This window comes from Corvus hawaiiensis, chromosome 22, assembly GCF_020740725.1.
Source record: "Corvus hawaiiensis isolate bCorHaw1 chromosome 22, bCorHaw1.pri.cur, whole genome shotgun sequence".
Taxonomy (NCBI): domain Eukaryota; kingdom Metazoa; phylum Chordata; class Aves; order Passeriformes; family Corvidae; genus Corvus; species Corvus hawaiiensis.
The window spans coordinates 793,085-819,542 of NC_063234.1; the positions used below are offsets into that span (position 1 = coordinate 793,085).

The 26,458-nt window shown below is 42.9% G+C and overlaps 1 protein-coding gene across 3 annotated transcripts; it reads left to right on the top strand.

The window, feature by feature from the left end:
• Window positions 1-925: 925 nt before the first annotated feature.
• CTNNBIP1 (catenin beta interacting protein 1) lies at window positions 926-26,209 on the top strand. Of its 3 annotated transcripts, none has more exons than XM_048326032.1 (5): window positions 926-1,013; window positions 14,389-14,478; window positions 17,132-17,253; window positions 17,715-17,805; window positions 24,214-26,209. In XM_048326032.1, the coding sequence occupies exons 3-5, from the start codon at window positions 17,158-17,160 to the stop codon at window positions 24,270-24,272; spliced, it is 246 nt and encodes an 81-aa protein (XP_048181989.1). In that variant the 5' UTR covers window positions 926-1,013; window positions 14,389-14,478; window positions 17,132-17,157; the 3' UTR covers window positions 24,273-26,209. The 3 variants fall into 3 exon arrangements, with proteins under 3 accessions (XP_048181989.1, XP_048181988.1, XP_048181990.1); XM_048326031.1 differs by lacking the exon at window positions 926-1,013 and adding an exon at window positions 1,340-1,401; XM_048326033.1 differs by lacking the exon at window positions 926-1,013 and adding an exon at window positions 1,628-1,710.
• The last annotated feature ends 249 nt before the right edge of the window (window positions 26,210-26,458 follow it).

Sequence of the window (26,458 nt, forward strand, 5' to 3'; positions counted from 1 at the left end):
ATTCATACTATTGCAAGGATGCAAATGATGGCTTAATTATATGCTCCTACTAGCATAAGATGCTTTTAGATCTTTCCCTCAGACTCATGTACTGTGCTAATTAACAGTAATCCAACTGGAGGATCCCAGAGCAATGCTTCTGCATATTTTTTTCAGCTTATGCTGGAGCTCTTATGTTCTTTTCTTAAATAATTAATAATCATTACTGCCTGCTGTGCTGTGGGTATGTGCCAGTGATCTCAGATCCCAGCACATTTGCACCATTCCTGTTCCTGTCAGCGGCTTGGGTTTGCTCTTTGTGGAGGCTTTTATGTTAAGCCCTTCATTAGCTGGCAGTGGGGTTTGGATTTCAGTGGCATCAGGCTTTGATGTCATTAAGTAGCAAGCTGTTAAAGGAAGTGCCACCTATTTCATTACTGTGACTATTTTTATGCAATTAACTTAAATGCCGAGTAGAAAACATGCATTTTATTAAATAACACTTGGTACACAAAGCATTTTTATCTCCAGGAACTTACCTTGCTGTCCTCACCAATGCACACTGTAAGGAAGCAGGGTTACTGTTAACCTAGTGGGAAACTGTAATGCAGATGAGATGGAGCAGGGTGAAGAGCCTTTGGTGGCTTCTGTATTCTTTGTTTTTTAGTTTAACTAATTCCTCTCTGTGCTCACTGTGGTTTTACTCTCCTTCAGCCCTACGTGGGTGAAGCATGACTTTATTTTTGAGTGCTTCAGTGACTAAATGACCATTTATTCCAGTTGGAGGTTGCTATTTTCTGTATTGGCTGAATTAGCTTGAGTTAAGCTGTACTGAATGTTGCAGTGTCTTTAACTTTCTTAGCGCAGGGTTACTGAGCGGCCCCACACCCTGTTGTGACGCCGCTGTGATGAATCTCGGGCGGCCCCAGCGCAGCAGCTGCGCTGCCCGGCGGGTCCCGCTGCCCCGGACCGGGAGGGACAGCACGAGCTCCGGGACACTCGCCACCGCGTCCCTCCAGAGGATGTTTCCCAAGGTGAGTGCGTGACCCGTCTGTCCCCGCGGAGAGGCTCCGTGCCCGCGGGGTGCCACCGCCACAGCGAGCAGCGGGCCCGGCCAGCGCTGCCCCCGCGGGCGCGCCCCTTCCCCGGCCCTGCCCCGCGTCCCCGCCCCTTCCTCCCGGCCGGCTCTCGGGTGCTGCCTGCGGCGCCGCCGCTACCCTGGGCGCCGGGACGCGGCGGGTCCCTCCCCCGGAGCCGCCCAGGCACCTCCCTCGGGCCGCCGCGGTGAGTCACGACGGAGGAGGAGGAGGAGGAGGAGGAGGCTCCGCTCGGCTCCGCTGTGCTGCTCTCGCTCGCCCGTGCCGAGCGCGCCCCGCCGCCGCCCGAGCCGCCGGAGCGCCGGGGCCGCCGGCCCCGCACCAGGTGAGCGCGGTGCCCTTTGTGCGCGGCCGCGAACAAAGGCGCTCGCCCGGGCCGGCGGAGCGGAGCCGGCCCGGGGCCTCCCCGCTCCCCGCTGCCGCCCCGCCGGCGCCGCCGCCGCCGCTCCCCGTCCCCGGCGCGGGGCCGCGGCCCCTGGCAGGCCGTGGCCCCCCCCGGCACAGGTACAGGAGATGCCTTTTTAATTTTGTGGCATCACCCCTTACGTCACGAGGCGCCCTGTTCCGCGGTGTCCGGACAGCCATGGCTGCGTTGCTGTGGCAGGTGAAGTCGTTCCTGCTGAAGCTGCCGAAGGTGCGCTGGAGCCGTGGGGACGGAGGGCAGGTGTCACGGCCGCGGGCCATCAAACGCCGGGTCTGCACGCCCCGCTCAGGGCAGCCCCGTCTGCCCGCGATGCTCTCGGCATCCCGGCTCTCGCCTGGGAAAACGCCTCTCGGACAGGGTTTAGTAAAGGGCTTCCCTCGGGGGTAATTCCTACCTTGGCTAAAAATTGTGTTTCTAGAGCCTCTGAGGCAGCACTCGGTAACTTTCAGTTTAGATGGACAGTATTTGTTGGCACACGTTAGTTTTTTACCTGTTGGGAAGATGCGTGAGAGAGGGACAGCATCACCCTCTGGATCAGAATGTATTAGTGCTCCAGAGACAAATGAGACATGATCCTCGTTTCTGCTCACCATCCAGATGTGCTTCATCAGGGCATGTTTGCCTTTCAGACTTGGGTTTGCTTTCTCTTCAAGAAGAGAATATTTTGCTCTGTTATATATCATCTTTTATTTGTCTATTCCTCATCTTGGCATGTTGAACAGGATGAGCTTTGATGCTCTGTGAGATGAGCATGAGACATTCTGCAGATGTGAGGATTTAAAAAAAGGAGCAAAACACCAAACTCCAGCAGACTTTGGAGGCAAGTTAGGTGTGCTAGTTCACAGTCCTGGTCGAATCTGGCTCCAGTATGGTGAGAGGCATGTTTAGAGAGTATTTAAGAACACATTTTTAAATACATTTACAAAATCCTGCTATATTTAGTTTTTTTTGGCTGCTGAACTTGCTGGCTTTCAATTTCTTTTGGCCTTGGTTATTTTTGGAGCTCATGTGTGATGTGAAATAGCCTGCTGAAGAAGAACCTCTATGTAAATGGTGAAAAATGAGGCCAAACATGTACTTCAGTTGGGTTTATTTTGAAAGTACAGGTATTCAAGGTGAGGGAGCATACAGAAAGCTATGTGTTGTTGCTTTTAAAAATACTTGCCAAGCTAAAAGCTACTTTTGCCACGACAAACAGATTCATCTGGAAAATGGTGACAGGTGTACTTCAGATACATTTCTGTTGCTTCACTTTGTCCTTAGCTGAAAAAGCATCAACAGTTTTTGTCCCTCTGGCATCTTGGTAGAAACTGGCAGCTCCTTCGGTGTAATTTAGAGCTGTTGGTAAGGGGATTTGTGTGCTGTCTTAGTTGATGTGGTACACGGAAATAATAAATCTATGAAGCAGTGTGTAGAACTGGACAAATGCAGAAGCAAAGGCCATTTTGGAAAACTTAATTGGTAATGGGTTGGACCCAAATCTGCTTTAAAGCAGTTTTGTCTTTTAGTTCATTGTAAGCATTGCAACAAGTTATGGAAAAGTTACATAGGACAGAAAAGCGCTTTCAAGACTCTTTTTGACATCCAGCTGGGAAGACAGTGAAATCTTCAGCAGGAAACTCATCTCCTGGGCTGGCAGGAGTCACGGTGATAAATCCCCTTGTGATCACCAGAGCCGGGGCCGCACTGGCCGGAGCTGTGTGGACAGCGAGGGCTGTGGCTCACAGGCGGGAGCTTCTGTCCCTGTCGTAACAAAAATTAGTTAATGCTCCTAAGTGTCACTGGACAGAACATCCCGTTGAGTGTTTGGGAAAGCAAGTTCTGAATCCCAGTTTTGTGGGAAATCTGTAGCTGTGTCAGTTTCTGCTCTATTCCATCCTTTCCCCCATCCAGGGTTTGAGAGTACTTCACTTTGCAAGAGGAGAGAGACGTTTCCAAAACAATTTGTGTTGTTTTCTAAACAGAACCAAAAGTGAATGGAAACAAAACCTAGATTTTGTTTTACTAACAATTAATTACTAACAATGACTGTGATACATATCTGCTGCCAAAAATTCAAAATCATCCTGCACTTGCATGTGGGCAAATAGAGCTAATACCTAAATGTGCCTGATGTGGTGAAGCTGTTAAAGGTTGATGCTTTGCCTAGGAAACAGTTTGTCAGAAATTGATCTATATATGTGTTTAATATAAGTTTTTCCTCTCCGAAGTGTTTGTCGTCTGTGACCAACACAAACATTTATGTTTTTTACTAAGTATTTCAGTTCCTAAATTGGTTGTTGACTGCAAAGCACCCTCCTGAGCATCTGACCTGGTTTGAAGCATCAAACATCCACCCAAGTGCTGTGCACGGAGAGGCAATAGGGTTTTATAGGCTGCTGTTGGATATGCTGGGAGAAACTTCCTGGAGAATTTTTTCCAAACAGAAGTTTGGTATCAGAAGTATTTCTATACATGCAGAGGCAAAACTGTATTTCTTTTTACTGCAAGCTGTCATCAGATTGGATTTCCTGCTGAAATGCAGCAAGGACAAGGCAGCTGTTACAGCTGCACCACACCATTGGGTGTATAGTGCAGAAGTGATGGGGAAAATTGTAATCCTAACAAATGTGCCATCTGAAATCACTTCTGCACTATACACCTATTCCACATCCAGTGTTGGTAATTTAATGGTCTTGCTTCTAAGTACAAGGGAGAAATGATATGCAAATAGTTTTGAAATGTGCTAAAAACTTTTTACCAAGTAACTTAATTTCATTTAGGAAAAAAACCCCAAACCACTTTGTTCAGTGTTGTATCTCTGAGAATGGAGGACTCTTACAGTTCTTTTTCCCTTTCAAGAGCTGTGCCCTGTCCATGAGCTTCCATTGGCATGAGAGTGCAGATAGAGCAGAGTGAGCAAAACTAGAGGTGAGAAGAAATCAAAGATCAGCAAATTAACCAAAACCCATTAGTTAGTAGTTGAATAAGGAGAGCACTCTCCTGACTCTCAGATTTATTTTCAGCCTTGATGTTGAGGAAGCATTATATAACAAATGCTGAAAAAAGTGAGGAAAGCTCATTCTTGTTTCTCCTCACTGCTGGTGATCTGACAGAATGTTACAGAGCTTATGTATGGTTTAAATGTCAGTCTGAATTCAGAAAGTGTAGTCATACTTCTTACTTTTCAGTAAATTCATCCAAGTTTTTAAGGTATCAAATCTGCCAAGCCTATTTCTGTTTTCAAAAATAATACAGATATAGTTATTAATGCTATCTAAAACCAAACAAAACAGCCTAATAATCTCCAAAAAATCCCCAATAATTTCAACTTCTTGCATTATTGGAATTCCTGTGACTGACTAAATGAGCTACTGATTGGGGTACAGAGATGGAGTCAGTAGATTTGTACAACCATTCCACTTGTCTCAGGATGTTCTGTTTCATTCCGTGCAAATACACAGATCAAGAATTTATTTGATTTTCAGCAAGTCCATTTTCTCTTGTTATGAGGGCAGCTAAAAAATATGGAAACAACTTAAGTAATCAACTCTGTTTATGACCATGACCAAACTCAGAAACCTTCTGACTCAGTTTATCCTTCCATAAAATTAGTTGACTACTTCACATGAAGGTGGAGACGTTTAATTAAAGTGTAATTGTTTTGCCGCTGAACTCATCCAGGTCCTGATTCAATGCACACTGAAGTCAGTGAGGAGCTTTTAATTAATTTCCTTGAGCTTTAAATAAGTACACATGGACGTGTACCTTTAAAGGAAATGTGACCTAAATTTTTGCAGCCTAGTTGCTATAAAGGAGAAGTATAAATCCTGAAACAGCTTAAGGTAAATTGAAGGAAGGCTTTTTGTAGAATTGAGGAGAAGGTAGTGCAGCTGTGGAATCTCTGGTGCCTGTTGCCATATTAATGTAATTTTAATGGAGTTTCCTAACTTTGAGTGTGCTGGATCTTATGTGGAAAACTGAAAATTTCTTTGTGCCTTGGCAGCTTGCTCAGTTGGTTGGGGGAGGCAATATCAGACTTCAAGATAAACACAGTTAACTGAATGTTTATACAGAACCGATCAGCAGTAACACTTAAAATATAATTAAGAGTTGATGCCAAATTGAGAAAAATAGGAGCATTCATGTCTTCTTAGCTGTCTTTTTTCAGGAATGTCTGTAGATGCCAAATAATACTCATTGGTTTATGTGGAATTCGTGAAGGGTTTTGCTTAACTTCAGAGGTCAGAAACATCAGGTTTTGCTAAACAGAACTTTTATAGCTGAAATCGTGGTCAGCAGCTACAATGAATTTAGTAAAATAAGCCTTTCACAATTCACATCAAACTGTTTGCAACCATTCTCTTACTGTTTCACTGTCAAGATTCTTAGTTCACTAGCTTTTACAAAATATGTTTTAATCTTTATTTAAAGTACTGTATGTGAAATAGCTCGTGTGAGGCACTACAGTTTTGGCCCCTTGTTTTTCATATATTCATTTCATTGCTCTTGGTAGCTGCAGTTTTAGATTTAACTGCTATCGGCTCCTGCCTTTTGTTGAGCAGCTATCCTTTATAAAGGTGTACTCTAACTGTGCTTATGGTTTGGGAGCTGCAGAAATCTGGCTGCACTTCCAGTCATTCTCTTTGCCCATTCTGCCTTAAATTGGTGGCGGCTGGGTGCAGTCCTGCTCTTGGAAACTTCTGAAGTGATCTGGGATCTTACAGTGGTTTTAACTTGTGTAAGAATCAGCTGGTCTTGAGCATTGTTGTGAATGGTCTCTGGGCTAACTCCTGTTGTTACTATTGTTATGTATTGGAGTTTGATTAATCCAAATAAATATTTTTACATATGGTTGCCTTTAACGTATGTGTGTTGTGTCTTGCCTGTGATTTTTCCAGTTCCATTGTGCTCAGGAATTAATCAGTCCCAGAACCGATGCGGCCTTGCTAAAACCCTTAAGGCCCTGCAGTCCGTGGGTGACTTTTCTCCAGCCCACATGTGTTTGTACAGTGCTAAAGGGACTCTTCAGCTGTCAGACCACTGACCCCATGCAGGTTTATGTCACAGTTCACGGCTAATATAATTAAGGTAACATTCAGAATTGTGGCTAGGGAGGAAGGAAATTGCATCCATTTTCCTGAGAAGTAGGAAGTCTCTTGAAGGCAAGATTTCCTTCCTTGCAATCCCACTTGGCCAAAACATAGGGAAAGCAAAATGTCCATGGTAAAATCGGTGCGTAATTAGGCATTTGGTTTAAACTAGTGAATGTTGAAAGTCCTCTCTTAAAACTGACAAGGATTTTTTTCCTTCCTCTCTCCATCGGGTATCTTTGCAGCAGTCTTGTTTGGTGACCTAAGAAGGGAACAAAAATCCTTTTCTTGTGCTTTTTGTTTCGAGTAAGTCCTTCAGAGAAGAGAGAAGCTGGCATACTTTTGCACATATAATTAAAAGAGCTACTGAGACCAACCTATGGAACACTATCCAGGAGAAGTCTAATGGATTATTATTTTATGAAGGTCTTAGGAGCAAAAGTCTCTTGCCCATATTATCCAGTAACATTACTGATGCTCACGGATCACTGAGGAGGCAGAGTTTGTGTTCTGGTTAGTACCAAAGAGATGATCAAGGCATGTAGCCACATTAGACAAATAGCCATTAATTCTTAGTTCAACTCACAGCAAGAGCTATTAATAATAGATCTCTTTAAATGGATTTGAAAATTAAATCTTGATTCAGAACTGAAACCTCTTCTTTGCTTTTTTTGGTTATTCAGAGCATCCATGGGGAAAGCAGCACAAAAGATTTTTTTTTTCCCAAGGCAAGATAACTAGGTGACATAAGGGCTGTGTATGTCACATTTTACAGCAAATTCTATTGATGTATGAGGCCAGAACACTATTTCATGTTGTTGTCCAATGGTTACACAGTTTTGGTAGTAAAGAACTATTAATCTGAAAGTCTCTGGTCCTAACAATGTAGTTTGATACAGTGTTGCAAAATACTAAAATGCTAAGTAGTCATCAACCTAATAACAGCTCACGTTTTAATTGCTTCTAAAAAATCTAGTTAGCCCTAATCTCTCTACTATAAAAGATTTATGGGCATTTGCAGTGTGAAAATGTGTGTCTGTGACCTGGCAATAATGATGTTCAGGGGTCAGTAAAAATTACAGGGCAGCACAGGCCACATTTACATTGAAATCTCTCTCTGATACCTGGGTATCTGTAGATCCTGTGTTGATGAATACCAGAGAAATGCCTACAAATACATATAGATATATATAAAATATATAGATATATGTACACACACGGTGGGGAGAAAGCCTTTCTGTGCCACCACTTGTGACCTCTGCCATTTCAGGTTAAATGTACCCAGAACTGTGTACTTGGGCTGGGAGAAGTTGGTCATGCCAGCACAGGGAGTTCGACTCCAGAAATGGCACTTCTGGCCCTCGGAGGCTTTTACTGTATGATTGTGAATTGAAATTCAATGTCATTGTTATTTTAACTGCTTACAGATACTTACTGGAATTTTTCCTGTTCTCAGTTAGGATTTTGCCTGTTTTGATTAAGGATTTTTGCCCTGCTTCTGCAGGAGGCTGGACCCGATGACCCCACTGCGGTCCCTCCAAGCTCACCCATTTTGTGATTCTGTGATTTTAGACTGTTGTCTTTTCATTTTTGATTGGTTAACAGTGTCACTTGCCTTTTTGTTAAAGTTGTCTGAAACATCAAATTTTTGCACTAGATGCAGTTTAATGTCAAAAATCTGAATATGAATACACTATTAATGGAACTGGTTGGGAACATAACAAATATTGAAGTTCTTCACCATTAGCAGTGCTGGTAATTCTGACTGTCCTTGTTCATGTTTCTGTTTCCTGTTCTGTTTTAAGTAACTTGAGAATTGCTGAAGAGGCAGAAAAAACATCCTGCTCCTTGGCACATTCACATACCTGCATCAATTTTGACATTGTACTGGGTCGTGGAGGCTTATTTTAGGTTCATTATGAAGAGAGAACCAATTTCTTGCTTCTACAGTCAAGTAACTCTTTATCAATGGTTATATTTCATGAGTGCAGTGTGTTTATGTCCTGTGTATTGTTGTTTTTTACCCCATTGACTTTAGTTTCTTGATTATAAATGTCCCTCTTCAGCAAACCCCAGACTTAATACTAATGATCTGTAAGTTCTCAGGGGATCCTGAGTCCAGTGTTGCCACTTTGTGCAGAACTGCTTTGAAAACGTGGCTTTGGTCATAAAGCTGATTGACCTGGCCACGATTAATGGTCTTCCTGTTCCTTGTGCCTTTCTGGGAATTGGCCTTGGCTCAGGTTCTGCCATGACCACAGAACAGGCCTGGGGACTGTCATTGGTGTCAATAATTAATAGTCAAAAAATATCACACCTCATAGGTGTTCCATGGGTACATGTGTGGACAATGCATGGCATGCCAACCATATAAAATGGGGTGGGTATGTTGAAAATCATTTATTGATTCCTGTAAGTAGTTGATAATTTTTACCTGTTGTTGTTCCATTTTTTCCACTAGTTTATGATTCAAATTAAAATAAAACTATGAAAATAGAGCTAATTTCTCAGAGAAAAGAAAAGGCATCTCAAATCTAGGCCTATGTGCTGGAAGCTTCATTTTCTGCTTCTGAAATAAAATATTTGCAGATAGATCCACACAAAGCTTTTCTGTACTGTTCTATTTTAATGATGGATGCTGAACACTCTTTTAACAGCAGTAATTCTTCAGTGTGGGATACCTGGTAGTTAAATCGTTGGCTATCTGTCATTAGGGCCTAATTTCCTGCCTAGAAGATTTGTAGCTTTGTTATAAATAGGAGAAGAGGTGCCTGAGCCTCTGTGGAAGATGCCCATGATTAGGACGAGAGCAGCACTCATCTCTCCAGCTGTTGGGCACCATTGTGAGTAAAGTATTGGAACATTCTTCTAGAATTGTTTCTTGGACTGGGATGGAATTTGTGTATAAACTGTAGCAAAGTGTTGTCACTTTTTAAAGAATTTTTGACACATTCATCTTTGAAGTGTGAATACCTTTGTAAAATGAAAGGCTTTTTTTCAGGTTTTGTTGCTGTTACTACATTTAATTTCAGAGGCTTCAAGTTGACTGACGTGAACTGCCTAAAACCCTGTGCTGCCTCTTTTAACTGTATGAGATGTGAGAGGTGCCTTCTCCTTGAGAGAAGGGGGGAAAATCATCTGGTTTGTGTGTGCCTGAAGGTCAGGAGGCAAATTTTTAATTTCATGAAAGTGGTGATTATTTTAGGATTTTTTTAGATTTATTTTTTAAGTCAGCTTGAGCATTGATGTAAGAAGTGTTTTGGTATATTGGGAAGCTCTATGGAATGCACTTCATTGCTACTTTTGAAGTCCGTTCTGAAGCTCTGAAAGGTGATCCAGCACTGGGGAGAAAAACCCCTGCTTGTGTTCATAAATGTTTCATGACTAAATGGCAGTGTTTTGGGCTGTTGCCTGTCCCTCTTCAAGAAGGAGGACTGTAGCATTTCTTTAAAAATTTAAGTCTAACATTTAAGAGATATGAACCTACCACAGGAGTTCCAACAGTAAATTGACCTAAATCTGACACTGGGGTTTCAGATTCTGAAGTCAGCTAAAAGGTAGCACTGAACATAGAAACGAAGTAAAAAAAAAAGGTATTAAATATTTCAGCTCTTACTGTTCACCTATAAATAGGTAGCTGTTATGAATTCTTCATTGTATCCCTCTGGAGATGGGAATTAATCCAGTCTCCAGCTGCCTGTGACTGAAGGTCATGAGTCAGAATGAATTAGAGGAAAATTTGTAGCAGGGTTTTTGCAGACTCTGGTTCCTGACTTCAGGTTTCAGGCTCCAGCTTGGAAGGTTTTTTGGGCTCTAGCTGTTCTCTGAAAAATGGCATTTGAAAATTAACAAGGCTTACATTAGGGGCAGCATCCCCTTGCACTTCCAAGCTTCCCAGTATGACCATGTTTAAGCACTGAAGTGCTCCGTGGTGTAACTGTGGAGGGTAATGGCTTAACCTTGGATAATGATATCAGAGAGTCAAAGGGACCCCTTCCTGCTGCTCTTAACTCCACTTGTGTAGAGCAAAGGGAACCTGCAGTGCTCGGGTTTATTCACCATAACTCCTTATCTGAGCTTTTATAATCCTGTCCTATTAATTGAAGGTTTAACTGCCTTGAACAGAACCAGTCAGATTCAACAACAACAAAAAAAGTAGCTGAACTAACTGCTGTTGGATTTCTTTTGGCTGTAACTGGAAATGCTACAAGATATTAAAGAGGTAGTCAGCTGTGACTTACATTTTAAAGAACTTGCCAGATGGCTGCTCTAAGTACCCTAAATTATTAAGACTGAATATGTAAAATACTACGTTTTCCAACAGCTTATTGCCTTTTTATTTTCTTCCCCCTTAATTTAGGCTGTGCAGATTCCTCAGTTGCACTTTGTGTTTTCCTATGCCAGTAAAATGTGGTTGTTAGGAATTTCAGCATTACAGTGGAGTACAGTGTTGGGGGAATATGTAATTTGAAGGAACAAAAGCTCATGTTGCTTTCTCATTGCATTAAATGAGCATGGCTTTAAAACTGAATGGGATGCTTAAGTAGCTTCCTTTATGCAAAATTTATAAAAATGCAGTTTTTTAGTGTGTGTCTTTTTCTGTTGAGATGTGAAATTTTTGTTTATTTAAAAAGATGACAAGAGGGGAGTCAGAAGAATTGGGGAGTTCTTAATTATGAACTGATCTGTGGCATTGTCCAGCAGAGTCCCTTCCAGGTTTTGCATTCATACCAGTGTAGGTGGAAGTGAAGGAAATACAGTTACCAATCTGTAATTTTCAGTGTTGGAATCTTCTTCTGAAGGCGTTCAGTCAAAACAGTTCTTGCTGGTGAGGCTTGAGTTTCCTTAGGAGCTGTTTCCATCTGTTGGTAAAACAGAGAAGTTAAACTGAGATTGACTACAGATTTCTCCGGTCTACATTTTTCTGAAGTGAAACCCCAGTAGCTGATGTTCTAAAGCTAGTTAGGAAGAAGGAATAAAAGGGGGGGCTAACTGCAGTTACAGTATTTTTTCATTATGTACTGTTGTGTCTGGGGTCAGTAATTGACGAGAAAGCCACAGTGGTCTTTTAGTTCATTTTTGGGAAGAAATATATTGTATTTTCATTAAAGATTTTTCAGAACAAGTAACAATGAGGAGAGGTGAGAAGTATTCCTTAATGCTAGTGGAAAAATTGGAAGTACTTAGCTATTACATTACTTGGGTAATATCCTTGTAAAGTAGCCCGGTGTTTGTAGGTGTAGAAGTCCAGCTCCTCATTCCAAACGCGTGTCTGGTTTGCTCTGATCTCTGACTTCCTGCCTTGCCAGGACCTGCAGCTTCAATCCACAGTGCTTTGTGTGAAGGTGCTGCTTGTGCTTGGTTTGCCAAGGGCCGGGGTTGCACTCAGCCTTTCCCCAGCCCAGGAGAGGAGTTTGGTAGGAGACAGATGGGGATGTCAGGCGTTCTTGGCTCTGCCCAGTCCACATGTTGGGCCTTGCTGAGCTGAAGGAATTCCTGAGATCCTCACCCAGCCCACTGCAGGCAGCATGGGGAGGGAAGTGCTGGGCTGCAGGACAGCTTTCCCATCTGTTACTGGCTGACCTCCTGTACTGCTTGGGAAAGGGGGGGGAGTGTTTTCAAACTCAGATTTATTGCTTTAGCAAAGCTGGGCTGGCAGTGTTGGCTGTAATATATAGATCCTTGGTTTTTATTATTCTGTCATGTGAATCATCTTAAAAAATAAATGAGAATTAAATTTCATTGCCTGTGCCTGGCAAACAAGGGAGAATTAGGTGACCCAGTTATGTCCATTTGTAGTATGCTGGATGCAGCAGGACAAGCTTGAAGCATTTGGTCTTTTACCACAGTTTAGTGAAGAATGCAATCACTCCTGACTAACACTGCAGCTTTTGAAATGCACGGGTCAGTCTTTTTCGTGAAAAAGGAATGGAAAACTGCCACTGGGGAGTAGATCCACGTTTAGCTGCCAGAGGTAAGCACAGACAGCCAAAACTTTCCTGTTGGCTCTGCACATCTGCCTCACCCTTACCTGGAGAGACCAGTTCCAGATCTGATAAACAGTGCATTCTCTGTGGCTTCACCAGCCTTTGGCCTCTCTTCCTGTAGTGCCATCCAGGACATGATTCCCAGAAATTCAGCTGAGATCCCATTACTTCTCTGCTTAGGCCAGGATGTGTCAGTGACTGTGTCTTTGGGCTTTGGAATTACTTTGGCTATTCATTCCCTTGGATGAACAGTTTTCCAGTGGAGTTCTGTTGATGCTGTGGGGATTCCTTCAGTCCAGTACACAGCAGTTCTTGTTTTTCTGTCCCCCTGTCTGGCTTTTTGTGCTGAGAATACAAGTTGAAATACTGTTCTCCAGGAAATGTTTCTCATATGCAATATAATATTGGCAAGAATAGGTAAATACATTAATTCTGTGTTTTAAGTATAAACACTGGGATTCATTAGTGCTGTTGCTAAGTTTGTTGGTGATGTATGGGTTGTAGAACAGAATCAGTTTTTATCTTTGCTGATCAGCTGACGCTCAGCTGCCAGCATCCTGCCCTTGGCGTGTTGCATCCTGATGCTGGCTCAGTTTTCTTAATGCTGTTGTAATTCCGTGATGTGTACTTTTAAAAACATGTTTCTTTTCAATGAGTGTGCCTTACATTTTAGCTTAAAAACTCATTTAGCCTCACCATGTTTGGGGAAGCAGCCTGATCTCTTAAGTGAGAGAACCTCATGCTGGCACTTTGACCTCGATTCAGCTTTTCTCTGGGTACAGAACATCTGAGTAGCTCTGGCTACTCCAGTGTTGTTTCCCTCTTGGTGAGGACATCTGCATGAAGTGGTGAACAGCCAGGAAAAAGTAGAATTAGTCTAGATGAGCTTTTGATTTTTGACCACAAAAAGGAAAAAAAAAAGGATAAAAAAGGGAGAGTACGTTTGGTACATTTAATCTGGACTTTATTAACAAATGGTGCAGGTGTGCATATCTACCCTAATCAGAAATTCTGCATTAACTACAGCAATTTATGCTATTTTTTACATGATTCTGGCTGCAATGTTGTCCTGAGTAGCAGCATTTGTTGTTTCCTTGCACATTAAAGGGGCTTGAACTGTCACTTCATTTGTGACACTGAGCTTGTCTTAGAGTCTGATGTGATGGATAGGAAGTTATAAATTCTTACCAGCCCCTGATACCCGTTGTAAAAGATGTTCAGAAATATGTCACAAATCTAAAAAATAAAAGTCTCTTCTGTCTATTGGGTGATTGAATGTGAGGTTGGTCTGAAAAATTCTGTGCAAAGAGTTTTCCAGCCCAGCTTTTGAGTGCCAGTCCTTGTAATTACTGTATTCAGATAACATAGGCACAGTTGAAAACAATAATTTTGGTCAAAATCAGCATGGTTTACATTTCTCCCTAGTTCTTCTCAAATCCTTGGTAAGTTACACCTATTTGGGGGTTTTTTACTAGAAGAAATTACATATCACAGTGTTTGTTGGTTTTTTCCAGGGAGTTGGGGTTTGTGCTGAAAGCTTCCTAAAGAATGCAAAGCTTGAATGCAATTCATTCTCAAGTGGTTGGGAATCTCATTGGTATGGTCAGGGTGGAAATCTTGCAGCTGAAGAATGGCTTGATTTAAAAAAACTTACTCTTTAAACATAAAATGGTTTTTATGTTTAACAGCTCCAGGCAAGTGTACAGTTGTATGAATTTTACCTAGACCGTGTTCTAAAGCAGACTGGGAGTGAAGGTGTATTGAATTAAGGGTCTTTCTGGGGTTCAGCTGTGTATGTTCTGTAATTCTTTGCTCATTTGTTTTCACAGGGCAGTTCCCTCATACATTTTTCCCAGCTCCAATCACTGATCAGGACTGAACACGTGGATTATCTGATCTCCTGTGGTTTTTAGAAGCAGGTATGTTGGCATGGAAATCTGGTGTTTTGTTGGTTGGGGATGGGGCAGTGGCCACTGATCTGTGTGCCAGAAAGATCCGTGGGGGCCGGGAAATGCTGCTTAAGGAACGTTTCATAATGTGTAGCATATGAATGTAGCTTTCTGGAGAGAGCAAAGATGATAAGTACTTTGATAAGATTTTTCAGTCCTTCATTTGCGAAGGTGGATCGTGCTGTCTTCTGGGCTTGGACCAGCTTTTTATGTGGGTTTGGAAATTTTCTCATGTAGCATATGCTGGGTAATGTTGTCATCCTAAACTGTGTCTTCTCTAAGCTTTATGTAACAAAAAACCAGAGATATGTTCACATTTCTCGTGCTGGGGTCTCAGTGCTGTTTTAAGACCTTTGTCTTTCCACTCTGATGTCATCGAGTAGGAAGAGCTGTGGTGGCTGTTGCTCAGGATAATTGGGTGGTGTGGGGAGAGCAAAGTGCTATTGCTCTGAAAGCTTAATTTTACCTCTTTATACATATTTTTTGAGTGCTATACATATTGGGTGCTTTTTTCCCCCTATGCTGCCTACTAATTGTGTGAAGCATTCACTGAATGGGCAGGCTTTAGGATTTTTATCCTTCCTGTAAATAGGTGGCTTCATGCCAAACCCATCTTGGCTGAAGGTTACTTTAGAAGAACCAGGCTTAGATAGGAATTCCCATCGCCCCTTTTTAAAGTTTGAAAATTAATAAGCAGCTAGAAGATAGTTATGGTGGGAAGCAATGAATAGACTCCAGGTCTTGTAATACCTGATGTGCAGAGGAATGCTGAAGTGGGGTCCTCCTCGTTGGCATGGGGGCAGCTGTGGCAGTTTCTTGGTGCTTGTGGATGGTGCCACCTATTGATGTCCCATACGTTTTGTTTCACTTTTAAACGATAGATGTGCTGCTACATTTCAGCTTTCGCTGCCATGGTTTTTCTTTTCTCAGTTGATTGGTTACTATACAGCAGCTTCCCTTTTCAAGTACAGTATTTTTTTTAAGTGTTTATAATATTAAGAACCAGTCACAGCCTTTCAGACTGGCTTGGTATCTTGATCAATGTTTATTGTTTTATCAGTCTCTGGATGTGTATAACTTAATGTCCCTTGCTCACTGTCTTACTTTGTTCATTGTCTTACTACTGGCATCACTTGTGATCCCTCAGTAAATTGCACTGTGGAGTATATAGTAGAATAATCCAATTTACTTACTTGAGTTGACACTACACAAAAATATGGGATTGTTTAATTCCCCCTTCAGAGAGCAGTTTGCTGGTTGTATAAAAACCCCCAACAATCATCACCTTGCATATGTACAGGCTGCAGGTTTCCAAGCAGAACCATCTATAGCAAATCAGTTTCATGCAGATCTTCCCACTGAAACCTGTCCAAGAAGGACTGGTGATGGATCTTTCTCACTTTTTACTGGTGTTATCTCCATGCTCAGTAATGTGGGTGGCAGAGCCTGTCCCAGCAGCTGCTGCTGAAGTTTGCCTTACTTCTGACTCACTCAGGAGGGCCTATGTGTAATTTTAAACGGTTTCCACACCCAGATTACTTTCCCTTAAGAGTAATAATGAAAATGAAGTGAGAGGAGAGGTTGGTAATGACTGCAGGAAAACATTACAGGGAAAACTTGTCCCCCCTTGTCCTGTCACTCCAGGCTCCTGTAAATAGTCTCTCTCCATCTTTCTTGTAGGGTCTCTTCAGGGGCAGTCAGGGGTTACATTTCTCCACCACACAGCACTGGTAAGGGGTTGGTTGAGTTTGTGACACTGCTGGAATAGTGTGTTACTTGAAGCACCTTTATTTTTTACATTTCAGGTTAAGGTTTTTACTACTGTTGTCTTAATAAACATGGTTCAAGACGGTTTTTAAAAGCTGCTGAAGAGAATGCCTGAATGTTTTTTTTTGTCTTGGTAAACACCCTGTTGTGGAACTTACATAATTACCAGATACTCATATAATAAAGTATAATCATGCTTTGTGCTATAGAATTTGGATGGCACAGTCTGTTCATTCCATAACATCATTATTTTTATTAAAATAAGAAGCAAAAGCTCAGCTTTTAAATGATACTCTTTCCCTGCTCCTCTTAGTTCTGCTTTCTCTCCAAAACAATTTCATAAATTTTAATAACTTTTACAGTAACGCAGTGGCCTGTCTTATAAAGGAAAAAAGAAAAAAGAGAGAGGAGGAAGACCTAAGAGTTGAGATTTCACACAGCTTTTGTTTAGCCATTGCAGACTTGATTGCTGTGCATTCTGCATCCTGTTTTCATTCTTCTTGTGCTTATTTATGGAAAAAACCCCAAACCATGGACTCTTCTGTCAGGGTGATTCCTTCATCTAGCTCTTAGAATTCCTTTTCTACTCGTGCAGTAACGTAACCACAGATAATGAGCTGTGGGGATGTGAACATGAGCCTCTGTGAATGTTGCAATTGCATATGTAAGCCCCAGTTCAGTTGCTCATATTTTTAAGGATTTCTCTGGGGAAGGATGTGATTCCTTACTCTCCCAGGATATTCAGTGATCTGCCACTGGTGAAAAACAAGTATTTTGGAAATGAAACTTTTCCTCTATTTCCTGTTAGATCCCACTGCCTATTTTAGTTTGTCTTTTTCTGATTTTGTATCTCCAGGAAATCCAGGAGCTGGCAGGAGGGGAATGAACCGTGAGGGCGTCCCCGGAAAGAGTCCGGAGGAGATGTACATCCAGCAGAAAGTGAGAGTCCTGCTCATGCTCAGGAAGATGGGATCAAACGTAAGATGCACTTCATGGCCCATCTTTTGTGGGTTTTCAGACAACTTTGGACTAACTGGGGTAGTGTTTGTTGAGATGGGCAGGCGGTGGTCTGGTTTTAATGCTGAATTGTTTCAGCCATCATGGATTTAACCCTGATCAGTTAAACACAATTGATTTTTGCTTAAATGTTATGAGGCTTGTGATGCCTGAAACTACCATATATAGATAAATGATTTAAAGTTTTTCATTATTGGAAAAACAGCCAAGTAAAGCAGCTGTTTTAAGGTGACACTGAATCTGCCCATGAGTTCATGATGAACCATTTTGCTGCTGTGTCCTTGCTGGTGGTCGAGCTGCACAAATAAGGGGTGATTCAGCTGGTGAAGAGTAGAGCAGAGGCTGGTGTGGTGCCTCTCAGCGGGGGCTGGTGTCTGCAGTCTGTGTGGTTCTGGTTTTGCTGAGTGCCTCTGTGCCCCCAGCTGACGGCCAGCGAGGAGGAGTTCCTGCGCACGTACGCGGGGGTGGTGAACAGCCAGCTGAGCCAGTTGCCCCAGCACTCCATCGACCAGGGTGAGTTCTGCCCCCTTCTGCCTTCCCCTGCCCTGGGCCTGCTTCCCCTGGCACAGCAGCCTCAGGAAACCCGACCTTTAGCTTCCTGTACTTCCAGAATAGTGTGCCACCTGCTGAAACCCATCCTGCAGTCCAGGGTGTGCAAGTCCTGGCTTGCAATAAGCTTTGGAAGAGAACCAGAGCGAACTTTTTCAACAGGTGGTTTTATTTTGACAGGTAAAGTCAGTCTGATACTGTTAGGATGCATTCTTGATAACACTTTTGTCACCAAATAAAATGGAGTCATCCAACAACGTCTTCTGTTTTTCACATTTCCGTGAGTGTGTGAGTGAAGTGCAACGTTACTGTTCCAGCAGAGTACGAGGGAAAGATTAGCAATAGGAGGAATTTGTTTCCCATTGCATTTCTTTAATTGCACAATGTAATGAATTCGCAGACAGGGGTAGCAGGCACATAATAAGTTTGCAAATCTGCTTTGGTTTGTTTAGATTCCCATTAAGGGGATGAGCTACATGCTGGTTTTGTTAATTCTTTGTAGAATTAACAGTAAACAATTGTGTGGAGCTACTCTGAGTCCACTAATCTCATCTGAACCTGAATGTTTCTTACTGGATTCCTCTCCCTCCCCTGCACAGCCCTCGTACCAGATCACGTTCATAATGTGCAGTTTGGAATTGAAGGAACATTGTAAGACTCATGCCAGAAAGAACTGAGTTGAGCAGAAACTTAGTATAGATCTGAGACATCTAGAAATCCATTACAAACACAACCTGCACAAACTTGCTGATGTGTTTTAAGCCTGTGTGTTCATTCCTCGCATAGCTGGGGGTTGATGGAGGTGGATACTTGAAGAATTCTGAGCCAAAATAGAAAGCATTTCTGCCAGTCTAAAGTGAGAATTTGCTTGTTTCTTGTCAGAAACGGAGGTAGACACGTTCAGTTAAGAGAGACTTGGTTGCAGTTGGGATTTTTCAGCATTATCCTTAAAAGTTAAATTTTTCACAGTAAAATCTATGCTGAATTACCTGCACTTTGGCAAAGAAAAGATGATAAAATCAAAAGTCCAGCCAGGGGACACAGATACTTCCTACAGCAGTGCCCCTGCACAGCTGCATCCAACTTCACTGTCTAAACTGTCTGATTTTACTGTGAAATTACATTTTCTCACCTTGCAGAGGGCTTTGGAGACTCAAAAAATTGAGTTTTGATGTGACTTTTAAATGTTATTAAAGGAGAGACCAAGAGCTCCTCAGTCTGCTTCTAGACTCACTAATTGGGCAATACAGGAAATGTAAGAGCTTCACACGTGGTTCAGAAAGTTGTCCTTGTCCCATATTTGAACAGTTAGTAACTGATTTCTCTGTCACCATTTTCATAAAAGTCCGTGAAGTTTCTTAGAACTTTGTCCATAGGGAAGTGAAGTCCTCCCTGTGGGTGCTTGCTTTGACAGAATCTGAGGCTCTGCTGTCTCTCTTGGGAGATTTGACTCCACACCTACCTTCAGTTGTCCAAAATTATAATTCATCTGGTGGTCTGACCATTAAGATTTTTCTTGGTAGGGAAGAAAAGAACAAAGAAGGAAAATAGTTAAATATTTAGAAGAGTGGGAAAGGATGTTGGTTCTTTTCATGTTCAGAGATGCCATCTCCAGATTAAGCAGTGAATAGCAAGAAGTACCAACGGAATTGAGGAAATGTAGCCAAATAACCTATTTCTTTGGAGAAAGATGAAGCTTTAGTGTGCTGTACAGACAGAAGCAACTGCAATTTATTGCTCAGGACTTCGATTTTCTTAGAAATCTCTCCAGGTTTCTAACAGTGAGTAATGATAATGCTCTTTGCTTGCTGCTGCCTGTACCCTCTGCTGGGTGCTGGGGTTGGTGAAACAGGAAGGCTGAGTATGAAATTCCTGGGAGCTGGGGATACCGTGGCATATGTGCCCGATTTTCCACCTTGAGGGAGATCCCATCTCCACTAGATGGCATTACCTTGTGCTGAAAAACCCCTGCAAATCCACACACTCACCGTTCTGCTGCTCCAAGGTTGCTTAAAGGAATTTTCCTCCCTACTTTTCTGTTTTCATTGAATCTCCTCTGGAGGATTTTTTTTTCCTTTATGCAACTTGTCTTACATAACAACAAAAAGGGGTGTTATTTAGGGAGTAACTTACACCAGGTTAGCACTTCAGTGGATTTCACAGTCCTTTGTTCCATAGCAGGACAGGTTGCTCTCAGCCTGACTGGTCCCTGACGTATCTTTAGAGCCATTTTCCTCCAGCAGGCACAAAAGACACAAAGCTGACTTGACATCCCCATTTTGTTCCAAAAAATAGAGTGACACTGTTGGCCTGAGCACTCTGAGAGCTTTGTTATGGACCTGCAGGTTTCTGTGTGTGCCTTAAAAATGCTGCAGTCTGGCTCCAGTTCCAGAAAGGTTGTTTTGGTTTGTTGGGGTTTTTTTAACAGGAGTACAGAGGATGGGTGGTGTTGGATTTTGTTAATGTATTACAGTCTCTGTTGCATTTCTGATGTGTTTCTTTTTTGTGCATCCATGATCTGCTCTCTGAGGCTGGTGGTCCCCTAGCAGTTACCTGAGCAGGACTGCTGAGCTTGTCCCTGTGGTGCCACTGCTGTGATTTCTGATCAAGATCAGTGGCTCCTGTGTGTGAGCCCCTTGGTTTGACCACAGGGAGTCACTGCAGCCTGTGTCCATTGTCTCAGCCATGTGACAATGCACTGAAGGAAGAAGTTTTTGGTGTCCCTGCTGAATTCAGGCTTGTGCCATAAACCCTCCATGAGCCACTGTTAATACCAATATCTCTGACATTTGAAGTCCCTCCATGATACTCTGTTTGTTGTCTGAGGATCCAGCAATGGAAGTTAATGGCTAATTGATCAAGAAGCATCTTGGAATATCTCTGTAATTTTTAATCAAGCCTGAAGGCTGAGACTCCCCTTCAGTTTATGCTTATTTTTATTGGAAGAGGATATATGATAATTGAGTCTAATATTAATGTCATGCTTACCTTTTTTATAACCATTTTATTTTTCAATCATTGTTAACACCTATTATGAAAGTGCAAAATCCAGGGTGTTTTTCTTTACTCAGGGAGCTCTTTAGCTGACATCTGTGGAGTGTTTGTTGTTTGTTTTTATGGCTCCAAGAATAACTGAGGAACCCTGAGGCATGTCAGTTCAACCAGTGTGTGTGCTGGAGAGGGGATGTAATCCTGAGCTGTTTTGGGATATTCACACATTGGTCTTGCCTGCATTGCAGCAAGAACCAACGCAGCTCACGCTTGTTAGGGCTCTCCAGATTAAAAGGATGAAATTCAGGCTTCCTCACGTATTTTTGAGTACAAGCAAAACGCCTCTCAGGATGTTTTATGCACAGAAGCATCTCCTGCATGAGCCCCATATTCCCTGTTCCCCAGGTCCTTCCATTTCCGAAGGGTGGGCTGGCTCTGGGCTCGCTGAAGGCGCTGCTCCGGCAGGTCTGTAAATGGAAGCAGTGCAGGGAGGAAGCACGAGATGGGAATTGTGCTGAGACCTTGGTGATTGCAGCTCTGGTGTTCCCATAGCAACAGGAGTGTCGTGCTGGTTCCTGGAGGAAGCTGGTCCCGTGGGGAGGGCAAGGCTGAGATGCAAACATGTGCCTGGCTGGGTGAGACGTGTTCTCTGGGTTGTGGGGCACCAAAACCACCCCAGGCAGCTTGTGGGGTTCCAGGGGCAGATGGTGATGGAGAATGGAGATTGAGCTCTGCTCAGTGTAGTTTTATTCTGTTGAACACAAGGCTTGTTTTAGTGTGCTGATCCTCTCAGCGGAGCATGGTGCATTTTTAGAATGGCAGACTAGGATGCTAATACTGGGAGTTTCAGGGAAGAGTTAATGTTTAGAAGATTGTTGCTGGCAGGTGGTTGAAGAAGTGTATGTATGCAGAGATCTTCTGTGAAGTGAAGAATTTCTTTTTTTAAACTTGGCAGCCTTTAGAAATTCACAACAGGCTAAACCTTCTGATCTCTAAATGCTTTTGGGGTTTAATTAATTCTGCGGGTGACTACAAGCAAATCAGGTGTACGTATCTATTTATCATTCAAAGAGCACTTGGAAGCAGCAGCTGTTAGAGGTGTCAGCATCTTCTCTTGTGTTAAGGTAGTGTGGTTTTAATCCAGCCTGTACCCTGCTGGGTTCATGTCTCTGTACCCAGGTACTTGCTGGGCAGCACTGGCATCAGTCCCCTGGGGAAGCTTTCTGCCATGCAGGTGAGCTGAGGAGCAGCTGAGCTCAGTGTGTGTCTGCAGCCCTCCCTGCCCTGCAGTAAAGTTGTTTGACCTTCAGCTCATCTTGGCTTGCTAAGACTGAAGAACAAGTGGTGTAGAAGAATTCTAAATTCAGCAATTCAAACAACTGCAATTGGAACATAATCTCAGCAGAATTTTTTTGGAAGTTAGTGGGGCAAGATTGTCACTATTACTTTCTAAGATAGGACGTAAGGCCACCAGTTAATTATTGTTAATTCCTAAGAAGGATGAGGGCGAGAAAGACTAAGGCAGAAGCAGTAGAAAAAGTATTTGAATGTCTAAAAGTCTGTGGCAGTTAAAGCTTTGCTTAGAAAAGATGGGGAATATTTCATTTGTTACGTTGTAAGTCTCTATTTTGGGATAGAAATGTGTGCCCAGAAGAGGGACAGCTGTGGAGAGAGAAGCTGTAAGTATAGATGCAGGTCAGGTAGAAGTGTGCCTTTGTTATTGTTCTGTACATTAATTGCTGGAAGTGCAGAGCTCGGTGAGGATGTGCTCAAAGCAAACGTGGTTCACCGTCCCATTGTCTCAGTCACGGGCTCTTGGCCATGTGCAGCTTAACTTTGTAACCTGTGCTCTGCTTTTTACATTATTTTACTTGATTAGTAAGAAAACATCCGTTGTGGGAGCCAAGTGGGCCTGCAGGAGCAGCTCTGTTCACTGGTACTCGAGTCCCTGCTTTCCTTTCAGCACACAGAAGGCCCAGCTCTGTTCTCTGGCAGTGTTTGTGTCTGTACACGAGCACGGGCACTGGAGAATTGCTTAATGAGCAGCCTCGTTAGCTTGGTTTCCTTTAGCTCTGGGTAGTTTGGGTTATGGGACAGGGCTGGAACAAAACCTGCTTTTGTGCTGAGAAATGTGGATGACCTTTTTCTGGACAAATGTCATGCAGGTTCTTTTGCTGGGGGACACCTCCAGACATGGCCACGTTCCCTCAGTGGCTCTGGAAGGTTGGAAGCTCGGGGCAGGCAGGAACACGGAGCTGTGTTCAGGGGGCTCGGGGGTTTTCTGGGATGCAGCCCCCTTTCCTGCATGGGATTGCAAGGAAACTTGTAAGAATTTAGTTCCCATTTAGACACTGGAAAGGGGAGACCCTGGGAAAACAGTCAACATCTGTTCAGTAATCCAGCTCGTCCCTGTGCTGAGTGACGTGTCTGTGATTTCGTGGTTGCCAGGCGACTCCAGCTGCTCCTGCACCTTAAAGGGATGCACGGAACACTCAGTGCCAGAGGTGCTGCTGGAGCTGCCTTTGCCTCCTTAATGCTGCAGCGTGGGGACCTCCCTCTCCAGCACTGAAGGGTTTGTCACAATCCTTGCAAGTGAAATCCTTGTTTTTCTTAAGAGGCTGGTAGTTCTTGTGTGCTTTAAAATCAACAAGGCAGCTTGTTAATTCTGAGCTGGAGCCTGGTGCTATATATCATTTATGTTTTGATGAAGGAAGAAACAGTTTGTGCAGGAGATGAAAAGGGAGATGACTGCAGGGCTTCTGAATGCTGGCAAGAGGGTGCATCAGAGCAGTTTTTGATGTAGTTTTATATAAGATAAGGGCCCTACATATGAAAAACAAACTACTGCTTGGTCCTTAATATTTCCTCCTCTGAGTACATATAACAAATAAATTGTGAAGTGTATAAAAGTAAATGTAGTTGCATTTCATGAGTATTGATTTAGTTTTTAAGGACATTAGCAAGGGGAATTTACAACCATTTTTGACCACTTTTCCTGCTATATTGCAACTGAAGAGCAGATTAGATAACTGAGAACTCTTTTATCTTGTGTGCAGGTGTATAGGCAGAAGTTGCTTGGGGCACAAAACTGAGATTTGCTTCTTGATATGCCAGAGGTAAAAGACTGGAGGAATTTCACACACTGATGCTCCTTCTGAGTTGAATTTGAACTTTGCAAACCCCAGAAGAGGATTCTGTGGAGCTGAGCAGTTACCTGACTGGAGCAGGCAGTGGTGTTGGTTTTGGCATTCCCTAGTTTGTCATCTGCTTCTCTGTTGGTTGTAAGGATGTGTGGAATGACAGTTTGGGTACTGCATCTCTCCACTGTTCTTTAAAGGAAGTAATTATGGCACAGTTTTCCTGTATCCATTGTTGTTGCAGGTGCTGAGGATGTTGTGATGGCATTTTCCAGATCAGAGACAGAAGACAGAAGACAGTAACTACAGGACACCTGAACAACACAGAACTGGAGAAGACAGTGAGATTCCTGAAGATAGAGGAGGGTGGCTGAGAATTAATAAGTTCCTCTGCCCACCCTAATTGTTCCTTGATATTCCTTCTCCTTTGTAATGTTGTTTCCCTTTGCCCAACCCTCAGAATGCATCTCACAGCCATCTATTCCTGTCAGATTTTGCAACTCAGCCAGGCTGTGTTCATTAAGGACAAACCTAAAAATGTGGTTTTGGTTGGCTCAAAGGGACAGGCTGTGGTTGGCTAAAGGAAGGCAATTTTTCAAACTTGACCAATGGAAACCTTTTATCTCACATTTTATTTTATATTTTAAGGAAAGTCTCTTGACATCCTACTTCTAAAGAAGCTTTTCATGCTGTGGTGCTTATTTAGGTCAAACTTGTGAATTTGAAGAGGGTTTGATTTGGCTGCATAGAACTGGAAGCAACTTGTGATTGGGTGACAATGCAAAAGCTTTCCCTTCAGTTGGCTTGCAGGTATTTTGCTGACTCCAACATTTTCATTGCAGGAAGCTGATGTTTTGGTGCATTGGTTATTTCTTTATACTTATTGACTTGGGGGGGGGGAAGACAAATGTGCTTTGCAATATTTATTACATCTAAACGCATATAAACGCTTGCTTTTGGGGGGTTGTTTTGGGTTTTTGATTGGCTTTGAAGTCACGGTTTTGATTTCCTTTAGGCTGCAGTGTTTCTGATGCAATCAGTTTTTCCATACTCAGCTGCTCTGTGGCCTCGAGCTCTCTTGGGAGCATGTGTCAAAGCAGATTTGGTTCAAGAAGTCCACCTGGCCAGGCTGGAGGCCGGAGCTCGCAGCCCTCGTGGGCACTGGGAGGCTGTGCCCGAGCCCTGGCACACCTGGCTGCTCAGGGGCTTCTCTTTGCTTCCGACAGAGGAGCTGTAGATATTTTGCAGGAATTGCAAGAATGAGATCTATGGCTGTGACATGAATTTGCCAAATTTGTATAGAGAATATGTGAACTTGTTTAAAATACTACAGAGTTCCACTTTAACCCTTTAATTGCTGCACAAGACTAGCTCTCACATTAGGAACAATTAATGATCATTAACTTAAATCCAGCTTGCACTGGGCTTTAATAAACTGAACTTGCTAGTCACTTGAAAAATTGTACATGGTTTCCCTCCTTGCAGCTGTTTGGTGATAGGGAAATTCTCTGGATCCTAGGATAATAGCATGTTCTTGAGGCACTGCTCCAAGAGGCAGCAGTGCTGCATTAGGCTGTCCAACACTGAGTGTACAAGTGACACTCTCAGGTTTACTCTCTCTGTAGCTGCAGGGCCTTAAAACACACACAGACATTTACAGACTGAAAAAGCTGCAGTGAAATTCCCGAGGTGCACTGACTGTTCAGGAATCTGCACACAGTGTCCAGCACTGCTGCCTAAAACCAAGCACTTCATTTTCTCTCATGTGTGCAGGTGGTTTTTACAAAACTTCTGGATTTTGCTGTGGGTTGCACTGACTTCAAGATGTTTCAGAATCTATTAAAGCTGAACTCAATTCACCTGTTCCTGGTTCTTTTCCTATGGTTGTTAATTATTTGCAGTAACAATTCTAGAATCTGACTGTGACAACATGACCATTTTCATGGCAAGAAATTCTGCTGACAGGATGCTGTTGTGGTCTCAAAATGGGGGAAAAGCTGGAGAGAAACCTTGGGCTGTCTGCAAAAGGAAGAATGGACATGTGAGCACAAGGAAGAAATTATCTTGAGCAAATAAATACTGTGTAATGAGAGCAATTGTACATCTATTTATGAAAACGCTCCTTTTGATTCAGTTGCAGCTTTGTAAAGTTCTATGTGAAAGTAAATCTTTTACCCCTTTTTGTTGGGGCCAGATAAGAAATTTCTTTATTAAAATAAACCAGGAATGAGCCCAAAAGATTCTCTAGATTTTGACTTGGTCTCCTAAGAAGCACTTTAATGTGAATTTGGTGCAGGGGGGGGCAGCCCTTACAGTGTTGACTGAGGGGGATATGTGTGATTCTGGCTCGAGGAAGGGGCTGCTCTGTGGTGGCCCTTCAGTGCTGACATTCATCATCCCTGGGTATCCATGGCACTCCTTAGCTGCTAAATCTTTTCAAGAAGAAAAGTGTTTATGTGGTTTAATCTTTTCACTAAAAATGTAACTGG